This window comes from Schistocerca nitens, chromosome 2, assembly GCF_023898315.1.
Source record: "Schistocerca nitens isolate TAMUIC-IGC-003100 chromosome 2, iqSchNite1.1, whole genome shotgun sequence".
NCBI lineage: Eukaryota > Metazoa > Arthropoda > Insecta > Orthoptera > Acrididae > Schistocerca > Schistocerca nitens.
In genome coordinates, this window is record NC_064615.1 from 1,073,436,788 (window position 1) to 1,073,452,545 (window position 15,758).

Below are 15,758 nucleotides of genomic sequence, written 5' to 3' on the forward strand. Positions count from 1 at the left end.
CGTTTAAACCACTCAAACACTTGTGTTCGCGATAAACAATCATCGCCGTACACTTGTTGTAACATTGCAAACGTTTCACTTGCAGATTTTCCTAGTTTGAAACAAAATTTGATGTTAACACGCTGTTCTTTCTGTACACTCAACATTTTCCGACGCACAGACAAAACGTCAACTACTTAAAACAGACGCCACGGGCAGACTGAGTGCAGGAGGCAGATGAAACTCGAGCAGTAGGCGGAGCGAGAGTCACGTGACAGGCCACGCGACTTTCAGCCTTATTGCATTCGTTTTATTGTTTCACCAGTACTAGTCCGGTTTTTTTCTAGCCACACCTCGTATAACACACATTCTTACCGAATGCAGTAGTGGCACGTATTTGTGGATTCCAGCATATGGTGCAACAAACCCAAATGCCTGCATTTCATTCATTTTTCTGAAACTTTGCTGAAGGCACCTAACACGTATTTTCGAAACTTCAGCTCCGTGTGGATTCAGACTGTGTAGACTGAGATATAGCGTTTTGGCGTAAGCACAAGCGCCGGAACGAAGACGCAGTACGTAAGACTAGAGAAGGCGGTGAGGAAGCGTCGACCAGTGGTGCGCGCAATAGGACAGCGCCACTCCAAGCGCGCCCTCTGCAAGAAGTGAATATTGTAAGTGGGCTGCTTCTGTGTTGGCAGAGCTGTATAGCGCTTTCCATTGGATCTCTGACCGTGCTTTCTTTGTAAGAGACTCTGTGGCTGTTTAGACTCGTTGTTGGAAGTTAATCGCCAGTACTGTTGGGCAGTTGGAAGTTAGTCGCCAGCAGTGATGGAAGTACTGTTGGGCAGTTGCAGGTGAACAACCAGTAGTGATGGATGTTAAACGTGAGAAGTTAGCATTGATGGAAGGTAGAGGTCTGAAGTGTTAGCGTAGGATAACGATCTGGAAGTATCCGAACTGGAGATTGAAAATTATTCATGATTATATATCTTTTCTACTGTGTGACGGTACGTCACATAAATGGACGTTTGGAGAAAGGGAAAGGGAGTTTTTGTTATGAGACGTGTGAATTATAAATTATTTCAAGACTGTGTACGTGTATGCGATGTATAACAAATAGTAAAGAACGTAAGTTATTATTATCAAAACACAAATATCGATGTCATTAACAAAATACAGTTTTTTGGTATAATCTCTGTGAAACATAGGCCATGAAGATCAGAGACAATGCTTTGATTGAACGGGCTCTCCTGTTTTGTTTCGTCTAGCGTTAGGTCGCCATTGTAGTGCTGTCTGATAATCAACGTAAGTTTTATCTGTATTTTGAAAAATATAATAGAAATTGTTATTAGAAAGTGTGTATTATTGACTTAGTTGTCACCTCTCATAATCGCAACCATTAATTATAATTAACAAAGCTTTTTACAGGACTTCGTAATGCATGGAGCTCATCTCCCATAGCAAGATTTAGTCGGCCATTACGCTGAATGTATTATACAGGGTGTTACAAAAAGGTACGGCCAAACATTCAGGAAACATTCCTCACACACAAAGAAAGAAAATATGTTATGTGGACATGTGTCCGGAAACGCTTACTTTCCATGTTAGAGCTCATTTTATTACTTCTCATCAAATCACATTAATTATGGAATTGAAACACACAGCAACAGAACGTACCAGCGTGACTTCAAACACTTTTTTACAGGAAATGTTCAAAATGTCCTCAGTTAGCGAGGATACATGTATCCACCCTCCGTCGCATGGAATCCCTGATGCGCTGATGCAGCCCTGGAGAATGGCGTATTGTATCACAGCCGTCCACAATACGAGCACGAAGAGTCTCTACATTTGGTACCGGGGTTGCGTAGACAAGAGCTTTCAAATGACCCCATAAATGAAAGTCAAGAGGTTTGAGGGCAGGAGAGCGTGGAGGCCATGGAATTGGTCCGCCTCTACCAATCCATCTGTCACCGAATCTGTTGTTGAGAAGCGTACGAACACTTCGACTGAAATGTGCAGGAGCTCCATCGTGCATGAACCACAAAGCGCTGGCACGCCAGGTGGGAATTTTAGAGCAGAGAGGGCTGTGAGACAACATCAGTCAATAACATGTTGAACGACCCCTCTTCAGGACAACAACGCGACAGCAGTGCCCTCTACACAAAGAGGACACAAGCGCCACGCCTCCTCGCCGTAGCCCAGATATACGAGTTCTTCAGCAGCGAGTTCAAGAATAGCATCAAGACTAGTCATTTCGCTTCTATTATGTAGTATCGACTATACTGAAGAGATTTCTTATTTTGTCTGTTGCCGTTTCCCTGGAACACACCTGTATTTCGCAAAGTTAAGTATTGTAATCATTTCTTTTTGTAATAAACTTTGGTAATAGGATTTGCTTGAACTGTTGTCTACTGATCCGAGAATGTAGGTTTCCCTTGGCACCCCATACGTGACAAGTGGGCAGGATACAACACTTTGATGATGTTGAAGTAGACTATGCAGTTAATGAATGTTTTTTGATTAAAATGAATGACAGTGTGAGTGAATGTCATAATGAAGGGGAGTATTAATCAGTAATTAGTGAAATGGATGTAAATGAGTTGCAAACAGAAGAATCTGAAGTGACTGTCACTGAAATGGCATGCAGAAAGATAACAGTGTTAAAGAAAAAGATTGAATTGCAGTCAGGAATAAATTTGTTTCTGCTGAAAGTAGAAATATATTTCAATGATCTGTAATTGAGGTAGGGAAATTTCACCAACAGGAACACCAATAGTAGACAGTAATAAAGATGAAGTATGAACTGATATGGTTGAAGACAAAGATGGAGTTAAGTTAACAGTTTATGAACTACCAATTACTGTCAAAATAGAAATGAAAAAAGTGATCAGACTTCTCTGAGATCAGCAAATGAACAAAGTATTATGAATAGTGTCAAAAAACCTCAGCTAAAGGATGAAGTTCTTGACAAACTTGTCATTGGTGTTGCTCTAGAGGTAGTACAGACAGAGATTAATATAAATATTGATACAGGTGATTATGATAGTAATAATGAATTGATTGTGGATGCAGTGCAAGTAAAGGATGTCAGTGGTCAGGTTCTGTGGTTCAATCAGAAACTGTTGATGTAAATGTTAATGTTCTTGAAGTGAACAAGGAGTGTATACAGGTACTAATGAAAGTGTCACTGAAGATAATTACATTATTAACAGGGAATGTACAACTTTGGAGACTAATAGCAAGGTAAGTGTAATGCAATTAGTAAATGTTAATGCCATTAATGCTGTGATGAAGTGTGGATTGTCAAAAAAAGTCTGCTAAACCAACGAAATATGTTACTAAATTTTCAGCGATTCCTATAAGCAAACTGTAGAAAGTTGATGATGAGGTAAACAGTATAATAACTGTAGAAAGAATTTTTAGTATTGGCAGTGAAAAAAAAACAGTTTCAGAAAATGATTTTCAATGTAAATATGCAATTGGTATTCTTTAGTATGTTTATAATGCTCATTACTTTTACATTTACTGGATGCAGAATGGTCAGTGGATTCGTTTCAGCTGGGGGTAGGAAGTATAGAAATCCTGTTGTGTTTTGAACTGACCTGACAAACGTTATGCAAGATGAAGCTTGATTTTCAACCAATAATATAAAATTTGGTGGTAGAGCTGGGGGCTATAACAGTAGTAAATAACAATAACCAAGTAGAGGGTTCAGTGCTCTGTATTGAATTTAATTCATTATGTGGCAGTAATGCTTCCCTGAACAGGGTGTCTGATCTTTCGTTTTTTCTGAGTCACTCAACCTCTTCTACTGTCCTCTCAGTAGCTTGTAAGTTGATCAGTAATTGCCTCCAACTTTTATATGATCTTTAATGTGGTAATTTATTTCAGTAAGGTTTTTTGAGTACTGTTAGTTAATGTTGGGTTAGTGGTCATAACTGATGAAACTGTGAGAAGACGAATCAAAGACAGTATATGGTACATATATGGTATTTGGTGAAATTTATGAGGTGTTCTCATAATGACAATAATTTTGTTTCAGCACCAAAAGGTAATGTGGATGAAAAGTGAATGGTGTGTCAGGATATGTGAAAAACGGAAAAGTATCTGAAAATCGTATGTAATATCTAAAGTAATCAGCTAATACGTGTTAGTCAGTAGGAATTTTTGCAGCAGAAGAAGTAAAGAAAGAAAGAACAACTTTAATACATAGTTTTGTACTAATTGCCATAATGTATAGAAGTTTGGTACTAAATACAATTATACATGGAGAGGTTGTCCATATGTGTGAAAATATCACGCTATAGATCCTCTGCAACAAGTAAAATGGAATAAAATTAAGGTACACTTGCCTATAGTAACATATGTTGAATGGAAATGCAAGGTTAATATATGTGGTGCTCTTCAGGCCAGAGTTTAGAATAATATGATGGAATACAATGAAGTAATGATTTTAGCAATTTATATTTTCTCTGTCATACGTTGAGAGTTAAGCTGGCATATAAAACTGTGATATGTTACTATATAGTATAGTTCTGTAAATTCATTTTTTTGTACATGAGGAGCAAAGCAGGTGTTTGTTTCTTATATGATGGAGTAATGATGTACAGCCATACAGTGATAGAATAATGAAGTAATAAGGAGAAGTAATGATAAATATATTTGGTAGGGAGCTAATGTTTAGGGAGCCTGACATTGCATAGAGTAATTATGCAGAAAAAGTTCCTCTAGATACAACAGTTAGAATTGAAACTATATGATTGAAGTAAGAGATATGAACAAGCCATGTGATGCTAATTATATGCAGGTAGGCATGGTTCTGTTATAGTGAAAATCTGTTTGAGTTAGTCCCTATCTGGTGCTATTTACATATGTAATTTGAGATACTGAAGATGGAAAATTCACTGATGGGATAATATTTTGATAAAGTACTAGTCATATTCATACACTCTACTGCTGCATATTTGGTTTTACATGCTACTGGAGATTGCTATTTGTTTTCTGGCTAATGAGTGGTTTACAGTAATGATGATACATTGAAGAAAAACTATTTCTGGTAATTGACTGATAACCATGACTCAAAAGTAATATGTAAAATATATTCTTGGTCATTTGAAACATGAAACTGGTATTGTAGTTCAAGGAAGTGAGGTAGTAATTTGAGTTAATGTATGGGACATGAAACAGATTCCATTCCTTTAATGTTATTTGAAGTAAACTCATGTAAATAGTTGAGAAATAAGTATGGGTACATATATTGCTGTGTAATGGACATGCTTTTAAAAAAGAAACATTTTCTTATAGGTTTAGTTATGCTAATTATTTGTATACTAAATTAAGATGTTTTGTTTTGCTTTCCATATACAGTATCAGAGGATAGCAACCTCCAAGGACACATGAAATTATTGGACATCAGACAAGCATCTGGAGCTCGAGGTGGCATTGACCAAGCTTCACCTAAGTGTAACAAGGAAAAGAGTGTTTGTGATCGAAAAGTAGTGAAGGGACTGAAAGATGAAAAATTTGTTCTTTTTATATTTGCATAAAATGAAAAGCAAAAACTGATGTATTTCTGATTTGTTTTTCCTTGCTATGTAATTTCTGATTTTCAGGGACAAACAACTGAAAATATATTTTTCTTTTTTATGTTATGTGAATTTGTATTTGACTGTGTTCTTACTACTCTGTATTTATTTGTACTGTAGATTTATTTTTTAATTTTTAATCTGCATGTGTAATACTTTTTTGTAAAACTATTGTAATTTGTTGTATAGACATTGGCTTATATGATCAGTTGTTTGGCATTAACCCAATGCAGAAGTCATGTAAAAAAACAGAAGAAACCATACCAGCTCTTCTATTTTTCTCTCCCCAAAATTAATATTAATATTTTCGAAGTTTTGTGGTATCTCTGATATGCCAAATTATATGGGATGGGCACATTACATAAAAATCTTGAATACTGAATAGGGCTTATCCAGCTTAACATTATTATCTGTTACATTCCTTTGATTATAAGAAGTTGATGAGCAAACTAGTCTACCTAAAAACTGTGTATATATAAAACAGCAGTAATTTCAGATATTGTCTTGTTTCTTTATAAAGATGTACCCAGTAACTAACTTCCTGATGAGGTAAATGGAAAAGATATTTAAATAACTGTGGCATTTGTACAGCTGATGTCATAAATGTCTTAGTATCTCCTGCAGTCACTTAGTTTCAGAGTAATTAACATTTTCATTAAAAACATTGTTGCTGAAATAGAATCCCATATTTTGGCAAACTAACCAGCGTAATTTAATAAAAATTATCGTTGTATTTCAAAGTCCTCTCTTAAAACAGATTGCCCTCTGCTGTTCAGTTGCTCAGAAACGAAAATCTTTATATCATTTGTGAAAATCTCTTAATCAACAATAGCTAAATTCACTTCTTATTACTGTAAACTTAAGAGAAGCGTTGGAAGCCATTTAAGTGAACCTGTGGTAAGTTTGAAAGGAGCAAGTCCTGTGTCCAAAAATACGGGATAACATACTGCAAACAAGTTAGTACAAGTTACAGCTCAGAAAATGTACCGTATTTTATCTAGATCTCGTGTTGAAATGTCAAATGTCAACGATAATGATTTGAAAACATAATACAATGGTTTTGTTAAGATTTACTTGCCACACATTAATAATTGTGTTTAATTACGTCTGTGTTCGGTTACTGTACTCGAACAATGTTGCAGGATATTTGTGCAGTAAGTGGCTAGCTGTTTATCTGCGCGTAATTTAAGTACATGAGACTCGAACCGGCAGTAAACAGTAGTTCATTTAGCATCCAAGTGCAGTTAAGATGTACGAATTACAAATCTGGTGTAGAATACATCACTGACAATACCCTGCTTTCAACACCTACTTTTCAGCCAGATTTGATGGAGGCGCAGGTATCGAAGTTATGCATGTATAGGTAATGTCAACACTACAGGGCGAAACAAATTTATGGAAGAACTTGACTATTGGTAGGATACTTCGCGAAGCATTAAGAAACCGTGAGATTGGGAATGGATGGGAGCGTGGGAGGAAAAAATTTATAAAGGGAGATCAAGGCTTTACTGCAAGAAGAAGGTTGAAATGGATGTAGGTTGCAGTAGTAACGCAGAAATAAAAGAGTTGTACAAGAGCGACTAGCGTGGAGACTTGCTTCAAACTGATCTTTGGACTAAAGACCACAAATACAACATCTTACAGTCCAGACACAAATCAACCAGACTTCGACTTACGCCAAAAGTCTGAAGAACCTGTGCATGGATATCGTTTTCTTTTGCTGCGTGAGCCTTCTACTGCTGTTACATGAGCCGTTTCACAGGCGAACAGAGGTGGTCTTTGAATCGAAGAATAAAGCTTCCCAGACGTTGGAACTGCGTCATTGAGAAGAAGGGAGATTGGCGTTTAGGGTTTTGATTACATGTACAATACATAAACATGCAGGCAAACAAGAATATGGGTTCATTGTACATGAAATGACCCTTGTATTATTGTATATGAGTTTCATTTCTATTAAAATTAAGAAATAGGTAAAGAAAAATTCGCCAGTTTTCTTTAATTCCTGTTCATGTGTCTCAGCTCACTGTGACTGTTCCATTGGCCGAGATGGCTGTAAGTGGTGCTCAGTTGACATATGGTGTGTTGAAGTCCATATTTTGGAAGAGAGTATGAGTTCTTATTTTCAGTTTGTTTCTCTGGGCACCCTGAAATTTTCGTTATAACTTCAAAATACCGCATAAATGGCTCTGAGCGCTATGGGACTCAACTGCCGAGGTCATAAGTCCCCCAGAACTTAGAACTACTTAAACCTAACTAACCTAAGGACATCACACACATCCATGCCCGAGGCATGCACCAAAGTGCTTTGTGGTGTGTGTGTGTGTGTGTGTGTGTGTGTGTGTGTACCTGTGTGTGTGTGTGTGTGTGTGTGTGTGTGTGTGTGTAGGTGGGTGGGAGGATGGGTGTGGGATAGTATGTGTGTATGCATGTGTGAGCTCTGGCTGAGATTACACATGGTCATGTATTAAACGTGCAAACAAAGTTGACACTCGGCGCGATGGCTGATGGGAGCGAGTGCAAATTCGCTTCCCATTTACAGCCGCTCCCATCAGCCAACGCGTCGAGTGTCAACTTTGTTTGCGCGTTTAATACATGGCCATGTGTAACCTCAGAAAAGTGTTTCACGTTTAGAATAAACCTACAGTCTGTTAAGTCGTAGTCAGGTAATCAGCAGTAAAACGTATTTGACAACAAACCGAAACATATACATACACAGTATATGAATAAAAGATAAGTGCAATTAGAGTAATTAATAATACTTCCAGTAAACCGCAGCCTCGATAACTGCTTCGCATCTACGAGATACGCTTGAAACCAAGTTTTCCACACATAGAAGGACCTCCAAATGCGTCTAATTTGCGTTGACAGATGTTTCAAAGTGAAGATCGTTTTTCCGTGCAACTTCTTTCTAATGCAAGACCATGCATTTTCAATAGGATTAGCGTCAGGCGGCTGTAAGAGCCATCCCAGTATCTGAACACCTTTCTTCTTTTTGCAGTGCTTCGAAACATTATCTTCCTGCAATATCCGACCTTCATTTGTGTCGGCAGTCGGCATCAAACACGTTTGATAAACGCGAGACGTTAAGTTGCACTCCTGTCTTTTCTTGTGTATCTCAGTCAAGAATTCAAGACACAATAATGCTTTATGGACATTGCATGAAGGACAAAGGTTACCTCTGTTGGAATATGACAGAACTAAGTCGATATCTTTTATTATGTTTGTGTAATATCGCCCACACTCTTACTTAACAGTCTATCATTTTCTGGTGCAATTCCTGTAATTTCAGAAAAGAACTGTGGCGCATATAAAGTGGATGCTGTCAGTTCAAAATGAAATAAGACAGCATATTAAACTTCTATTGCAAGGCGTGTTAGAGGCGTCAGGTAAGTGTTCCAAGATACAGTAATGTCCTCTACACCCTAAGGCAGTACAATGTAAGGTAGCCTAAAACATAACGATCTTTCGTTCTGTAAACATTTCGCTAGCTTATGTTTCGATTTTCGTTATTTTCGTCAGCACAAGAATGCTAGTGTGCAGCTGCGCACGATTCAGAAAATAACATTCTTGTTGACACTTCAACCTGATGAGTCTGGAGCGTGTTTCAAAACGTTTCGACCAGGGGCGGCTTCTGAGGTAGTGCCGCTGTGCCGTGCCACCACTTGTATAAAAAAAAAAAGAAATCAATGTGAACATTGTTTCGGAGTATGTATTTTCTGATTTGAAGAGGCGCGGTTCGCCTAACACGTTCTCGCGGTAGTTTTCTGACGCTTGGAGCGAACGGCAGATTGGCACCATCTGCCCTCGTAAAGCGCTGTGTGAAAGGCTCGGCCATTGGTTTCTGCATGCTTCTTATGGCGGAGTGGAGCCATAGCCAGTCTGACTCTGAGCTTTACGCTCCTTCCGCCAGAGAGCAGTATAGTGCAGGACCTATACAAGCACGATCTGCCATCTAGCGATTCTGTTAGAATACATCAGGGCGCAGATTTCTTGTAATCCAATCTTTCTGCAAGTTAATGCTTATGCATTCCTAATCGCTAATTAATGTTTAATTAAATCGAATACACAAATAATACACTTAAATTTCGATATAAGTAGCTATATGTAATTTGAATATACTTATGCTATTCAGATTTTGAAATTAAGAGGCATTCTTTCAATATTGGTACACAGAACAAAAAACAAACGTGTTCACCACCTGCTGAGCATCTCTTTTCCAAGCAAATGTGTAGTATTTCTGTTTATACTCGTTACGTTCCTGTAATACAGTTCTGTATTAATATATTGAGGTCACTACATATAGCTGTCTGCACAGTGTTATCTGTAAGGGAAAATTCAGTTGACTGCGAAAATAGCAAACTTGAGCAAAGTAAACGAGTTATTAAAAACGCCATTTGGCGACAGGACTCTCAGATAAAAAACACTAGTTAGACCACTCCCGAATCTCAATCTGCAGCGGCAAACAAAAAATCGATGTCGTATATTCGATCCAGAAATTTACCAAAAGAACAGATGTATTTGTGGTTGTGAAGAAAGCAACGCTGTTTTTTGTTTTCCTTATGTGTTACTTGGGGGTGATGTTGATTGGTGTAAGACCGGAATGACTGATATTATATATGGTCTAAAATGAAATTACATGAAATGTCAAAGCGACACGTGAAAAATGAGCTTAGTCTTTCATTTCTAGACAAACCAACATTCAGCAGAAATTAGATTCGCAATATAGACAAACAATTGACAGCCACAACAAACGTGTAGAAAAGATATATTGAATTTTATTGTAAACTGTATTTGGTTCAGTGGTGCTTTGGAACTCGATGATTCTGATGCTTCTGAACCCTTATGCCTCTCAGAATACGAGGGTTATTCGTGAGCTAATTCAGTTCAGTGCAGAACAGGATAAAGGTCTCTAAGTTCATCTCATTCAGGCATCAGTGTTGAAAGGCATTTCTAAGTCTGTTCAGAACGAACTACTGCAAGGCACATTGGAAGTGTAGCATGATGAAGCTCGTAAAGAAGTAAAACGTGCCAATTATGCTGAAATAATCGTGGATGAAAGCACAGATGTGTATTGCGAATTTCAATTGGTTATTTTTCGCGTTACGTTGTTGAGGGAAAACCTGTTGAAATATTTTGGAACTTAGTTAATTCAGAAAGTCAGATGCTGATACTATAGCTGTGAGTATTCTCAAAGAGATTGAACCCAGTCCTACAAGAGACGAAGGCAATAGAGAGCATCGTGCTTGCCTGCCACTCCTCAAGAATTCAGTCCATTTCCAAAGAAAAGTACAGCTGCCAGAAGGAGAAGAGCCAAACATGAATCTTGAGAGAAACCCCAGAAAAACAAGAACTTGTAGAACAATAGCAGAAGAAAGCAAAGGGAACTGCAAAAGATTCCTGTGCATCAAACAGCCAGGGTGAACACGGAGCTTGTTTTTGACAGTGATGACTCTCATGCAGAAGTGCAAATGCAGTTGAATGACAGACGATGACATTGATTTTTATAGTAGTGATGAAGGGCACGATATATTCACAACGCTCACTGAACACCTCAAAAAGAATGGTTACGTTGTGGCGAAAGTGAAGACACTTCAAAAACAGACTCCGTTTTCGCAAATTGTTGCCATACTCGTTCTACTGACAATGGAAAAAAAATCGTAAAGTTTTCGTACCCCAAGAAATAACATAAAAGTGAAAACCATTCCATTACGCTGAATAATCCAAAAGAAATTGACATCTACTTTAGTGTCATTGATTGTGTGTAAACTAACGAAGCCCCAGCGTGTTGGAGGTAGTAAGCGTTGTAATAATTTTCTAGCCTCTCCAGTCTCTTTGTGTCATCATAATGCTCAGTAAAAATGTGGAAATATTTGTCTAATAATGAAATAAATGTGTTAATTATGAGGAAAGAAATTTTCGTATCAATGATTTACCTTCCCAAATGTGCGTTGATAGTAGGACTGCTGATATTTTTAAAAAATATCGGGAATCCGATACATACATATTTTCAAAAATATCATTACCGCATTCGATAAATCGAAGACGGAATCGATACACCGAAATACTGCAGGAGAAAATGTCTGTGTACTTGTCTATAAAAAATATCAGCTGCACTTTGTAAATATACTGCCAGTTTTAAGCAGTAAATTTAAGAATTCATTTATTATTAGATATTCTGTACATCAACAAGAAGGCAGCTTGTCTATTCCCCTTAGAGCAAGAATTGAAAGGAAAACGATTCACGTTCACGCATGGCGATAACCACTTTGCTAACAATGATGCCTTCATGTAAGCCGCACAGTAAAAGGTATTCGATAGATCCGTCGTTCTGTTTCGTCACACGTCGGTTTTTTCCGGAACAGTTCACGTCTACAGTAATTAAAACCTCCGGGCTAAGAGGCCGTGGTCCAATAGTAGAAATACTTCTCCCTGACGTTTCGTTGCCAGCTGCGGGCAACATCATCTGAGGTGAGTCTACGACAGATAAATTTTTTGGACGTCTCAGTAATTAAACGAGCAGATGGGACTCTGGGTCACAAAGTCTACAGAAAAGATACGCATACCGATCGTTATCTTCATAAGCATTCAAACCATCATCCCAGGCAGAAGAGAGGTATTATCAAGACATTGGTAACGCAGCTGGCAACGAAACGTCAGGGAGAAGTATTTCTACTATTGGACCACGGCCTCTTAGCCCGGAAGTTTTAATTACTGAAGACGCCGGTCGTGAAAGCCTACACGCTATGAGTTCACGTCTACTTCCTTGTTTTTTTCACTTCTGTCAACGCCAGTGACCTAACAGATGTGGTGTCAAAATTGCGTGGTGAAGCTGAAAGTTACAGTATCTGATGGTAGCGCCGAGCGCCTACTACGACAGCATTTCCCCCACATGTCTCTGGCCTCTGCAAAGACCAGTCTTGTCATTTAGATTTCTGTTTTCAGCGATTGTTTTTGAAGAATGCCGATGTGAAGCAACAGCACACTGGCTGCGTTAAAAACTTTGTCTTAACGCCACTGGTGTGAAATTTCTTCACATCGGAATCTTGTTATTCCATTCAGTGCAACTGGACTTCTTTGTGCCACATACACTGTGTGATCAAAAGTATCCGGACACCCCCAAAAACATACCTTTTTTATATTAGGTGCATGGTGCCACCACCTACTGCCAGGTACTCTATCACCGACGTCAGCTGTCATTGACATCGTGGCAGGGCAGAATGGAGCGCTCCGCGGAACTCACGGACTTCGAACGTGGTCAGGTGATTGGGTGTCAGATATGGGATGCCTCGCCTCGCCTCGCTCGGTGTAATGAGCGTAAACATTGGACAACTGAACAGTGGAAAAACTTAGTGTGGAGTGACGAATCATGGCACACAATGCGGTGATCGAATGGCATGGTTTGGGTGTGGCGAATGCCCGGTGAACGTCATCTGCCAGCGTGTGTAGTACCAACAGTAAAATTCGGAGGCGGTGGTATTTGGTGTGGTCGTGTTTAACATGGAGGGGGCTTGCACCCCTCGTTGTTTTGCGTGGCACTATCACAGCACAGGCCTACGTTGATGTTTTAAGAACCATCTTGCTTTCCACTGTTGAAGAGCAATTCGGGGGTGGCGATTGCATCTTTCAACACGATCGACAACCTGTTCATAATGCACGGCCTGTTGCGGAGTGGTTGTACGACAGTAACATACCTGTAATGGACTGGCCTGCACAGAGTCCTGACCTGAATACTATAGAACACCTCTGGGACATTTTGGACTTCGTTCCAGGCCTCACCGACCGACATCGATACCTCTCCTCAGTGCAGCACTCCGTGAACAATGGGCTGCCATTCCCCAAGAAACCTTCCAGCACCTGATTGAACGTATGCCTGCGAGAGTGGAAGCTGTCATCAAGGATAAGGGTGGGTCAATACGATATTGAATTCCAGCATTACCGATGGAAGGCACCACGAAGTTGTATGCCATTTTCAGCCAGGTGTCCGGATACTTTTGGTCACATAGTGTATATTTACTTCACACAGTCAAAGCGAAAAACTGCACTTTATGAAAACTGAAAAAGTAGCAAGACTCCTTCACACAGTGAAAGCAAAATTATGTTCTACTACAGTTTCAAAACAACAAGTTCCGATATTTACCGAAAATTGAGAAAAAAATATAAAATAAAAATATCGGCACTCGACTTCGCAATTTTGGTATCAATATACTGTGTGGAATATATCTCCCATATATACCAGTATGTTTTGGAAGAAATATCGATGTATCTGGATATCGGAACTTTATCGCATGCCCTAGCTCATAGTGGCCCAAGCAACTGCTCACTCTGCCCCTGTATGGGGCACAGTGAGCATAAAGGGAAATCTTTACTTTTCCCGTATTTAACCCAAAACTGTTAATGTGAGGGCAAAAGCGACAATTATAAAAACGAATGTAATTACGTGAGTCGTGGTCGTTGTTTCAACTTTAGGATATCTTGATTATTTATTTTATTATATTTATTTTTTGTTTATTTAATTATTTAATATAAATAATTTTGTTGAATTTTGTCTTTGTATATTTTATAGAATTGATTTTTTAAATTATAGTTTATTGGTAATGTAAGTGTTTTATGAAATATTATTTTAATTTTTTTAAAGTAGATTTACAGTTACTGTAGCTGAAAACAAATACTAAGTGAGTTTTGTGCTCATTGTGCCCCAGCATACCCTTTTAGAAGACAAATCAGTGTATCAACGTACAGTGATGTAACACCATGATTCTGTGTAGAACGAAGTGCTAACTGTTAAGCGACAGTGACAGTAACAATTACATGTCATCTCTGTACACAAGGATTATTTCTAAATTTAAGTATTCTATGTTAAGAGTTTTAATAAAGTGAACTGCTAATTTTGTATGTGTGTTGTAGTATCTGTCTGACCTCCTCCTGAAGTAAATGTAAGTTTACTACAGTGCCTCTACAGGTTATGCTCCAATAGATCGTTTTCTTCGAGTTATTTCGTAATTACGTAACAGAGGGTGTGTTCCAAAATCGTACTTCAGATGGACGCCAGTGATACTGGTCTACAACTGCAGCGGCCTCACCTTAACCTTGTGCGCCCTCCGGGCCACGCCCACGACGGTGAGCCCTTCCCTGAGCAGGGCCTGCGAGATGGCGGCGCCGATGCCCGCGCTGGCGCCAGTCACCATGGCGACGCGTCCCCTGTACCTCTCCATGGCTGCACAGCCGTCGCCGTCTGCGGTGGCCGCTATTTGCGACGCAACTCACACGGCGGCGAGCTGGTCTCGCTAATTATAAAGCCCGGCTGAAGGTCACCCCCCACCACTACCGCGGGAAGTGGGGCGCACTGCAAACGTAACAGCTGGATGGAGCCAGCGCTTGCTTCGCAGTAGCGGAGTACTCTACTGCCTTCTGTTTTACTGGAAACGAAATAGCATAATTCACACAAATCGAGAACTACTCTGCTGTTCTTCGTTGTTTTCAGAATATACACTCCTGGAAATGGAAAAAAGAACACATTGACACCGGTGTGTCAGACCCACCATACTTGCTCCGCACACTGCGAGAGGGCTGTACAAGCAATGATCACACGCACGGCACAGCGGACACACCAGGAACCGCGGTGTTGGCCGTCGAATGGCGCTAGCTGCGCAGCATTTGTGCACCGCCGCCGTCAGTGTCAGCCAGTTTGCCGTGGCATACGGAGCTCCATCGCAGTCTTTAACACTGGTAGCATGCCGCGACAGCGTGGACGTGAACCGTATGTGCAGTTGACGGACTTTGAGCGAGGGCGTGTAGTGGGCATGCGGGAGGCCGGGTGGACGTACCGCCGAATTGCTCAACACGTGGGGTGTGAGGTCTCCACAGTACATCGATGTTGTCGCCAGTGGTCGGCGGAAGGTGCACGTGCCCGTCGACCTGGGACCGGACCGCAGCGACGCACGGATGCACGCCAAGACCGTAGGATCCTACGCAGTGCCGTAGGGGACCGCACCGCCACTTCCCAGCAAATTAGGGACACTGTTGCTCCTGGGGTATCGGCGAGGACCATTCGCAACCGTCTCCATGAAGCTGGGCTACGGTCCCGCACACCGTTAGGCCGTCTTCCGCTGACGCCCCAACATCGTGCAGCCCGCCTCCAGTGGTGTCGCGACAGGCGTGAATGGAGGGACGAATGGAGACGTGTCGTCTTCA

At 40.1% G+C, this 15,758-nt stretch overlaps 1 protein-coding gene across 2 annotated transcripts in view; it reads right to left on the reverse strand.

Moving 5' to 3' along the window:
- Nucleotides 1-14,817, reverse strand: part of LOC126237466 (dehydrogenase/reductase SDR family member 11-like) — a 100,440-nt gene extending 85,623 nt beyond the window's left edge. For both annotated transcript variants that reach the window (XM_049947606.1, XM_049947605.1), the window contains exon 1: nt 14,648-14,817. In XM_049947606.1, the coding sequence (XP_049803563.1) occupies nt 14,648-14,779 (132 nt within the window). In that variant the 5' untranslated portion in view covers nt 14,780-14,817. The remainder of the gene's footprint in view (nt 1-14,647) is intronic.
- Nucleotides 14,818-15,758: the final 941 nt, after the last annotated feature.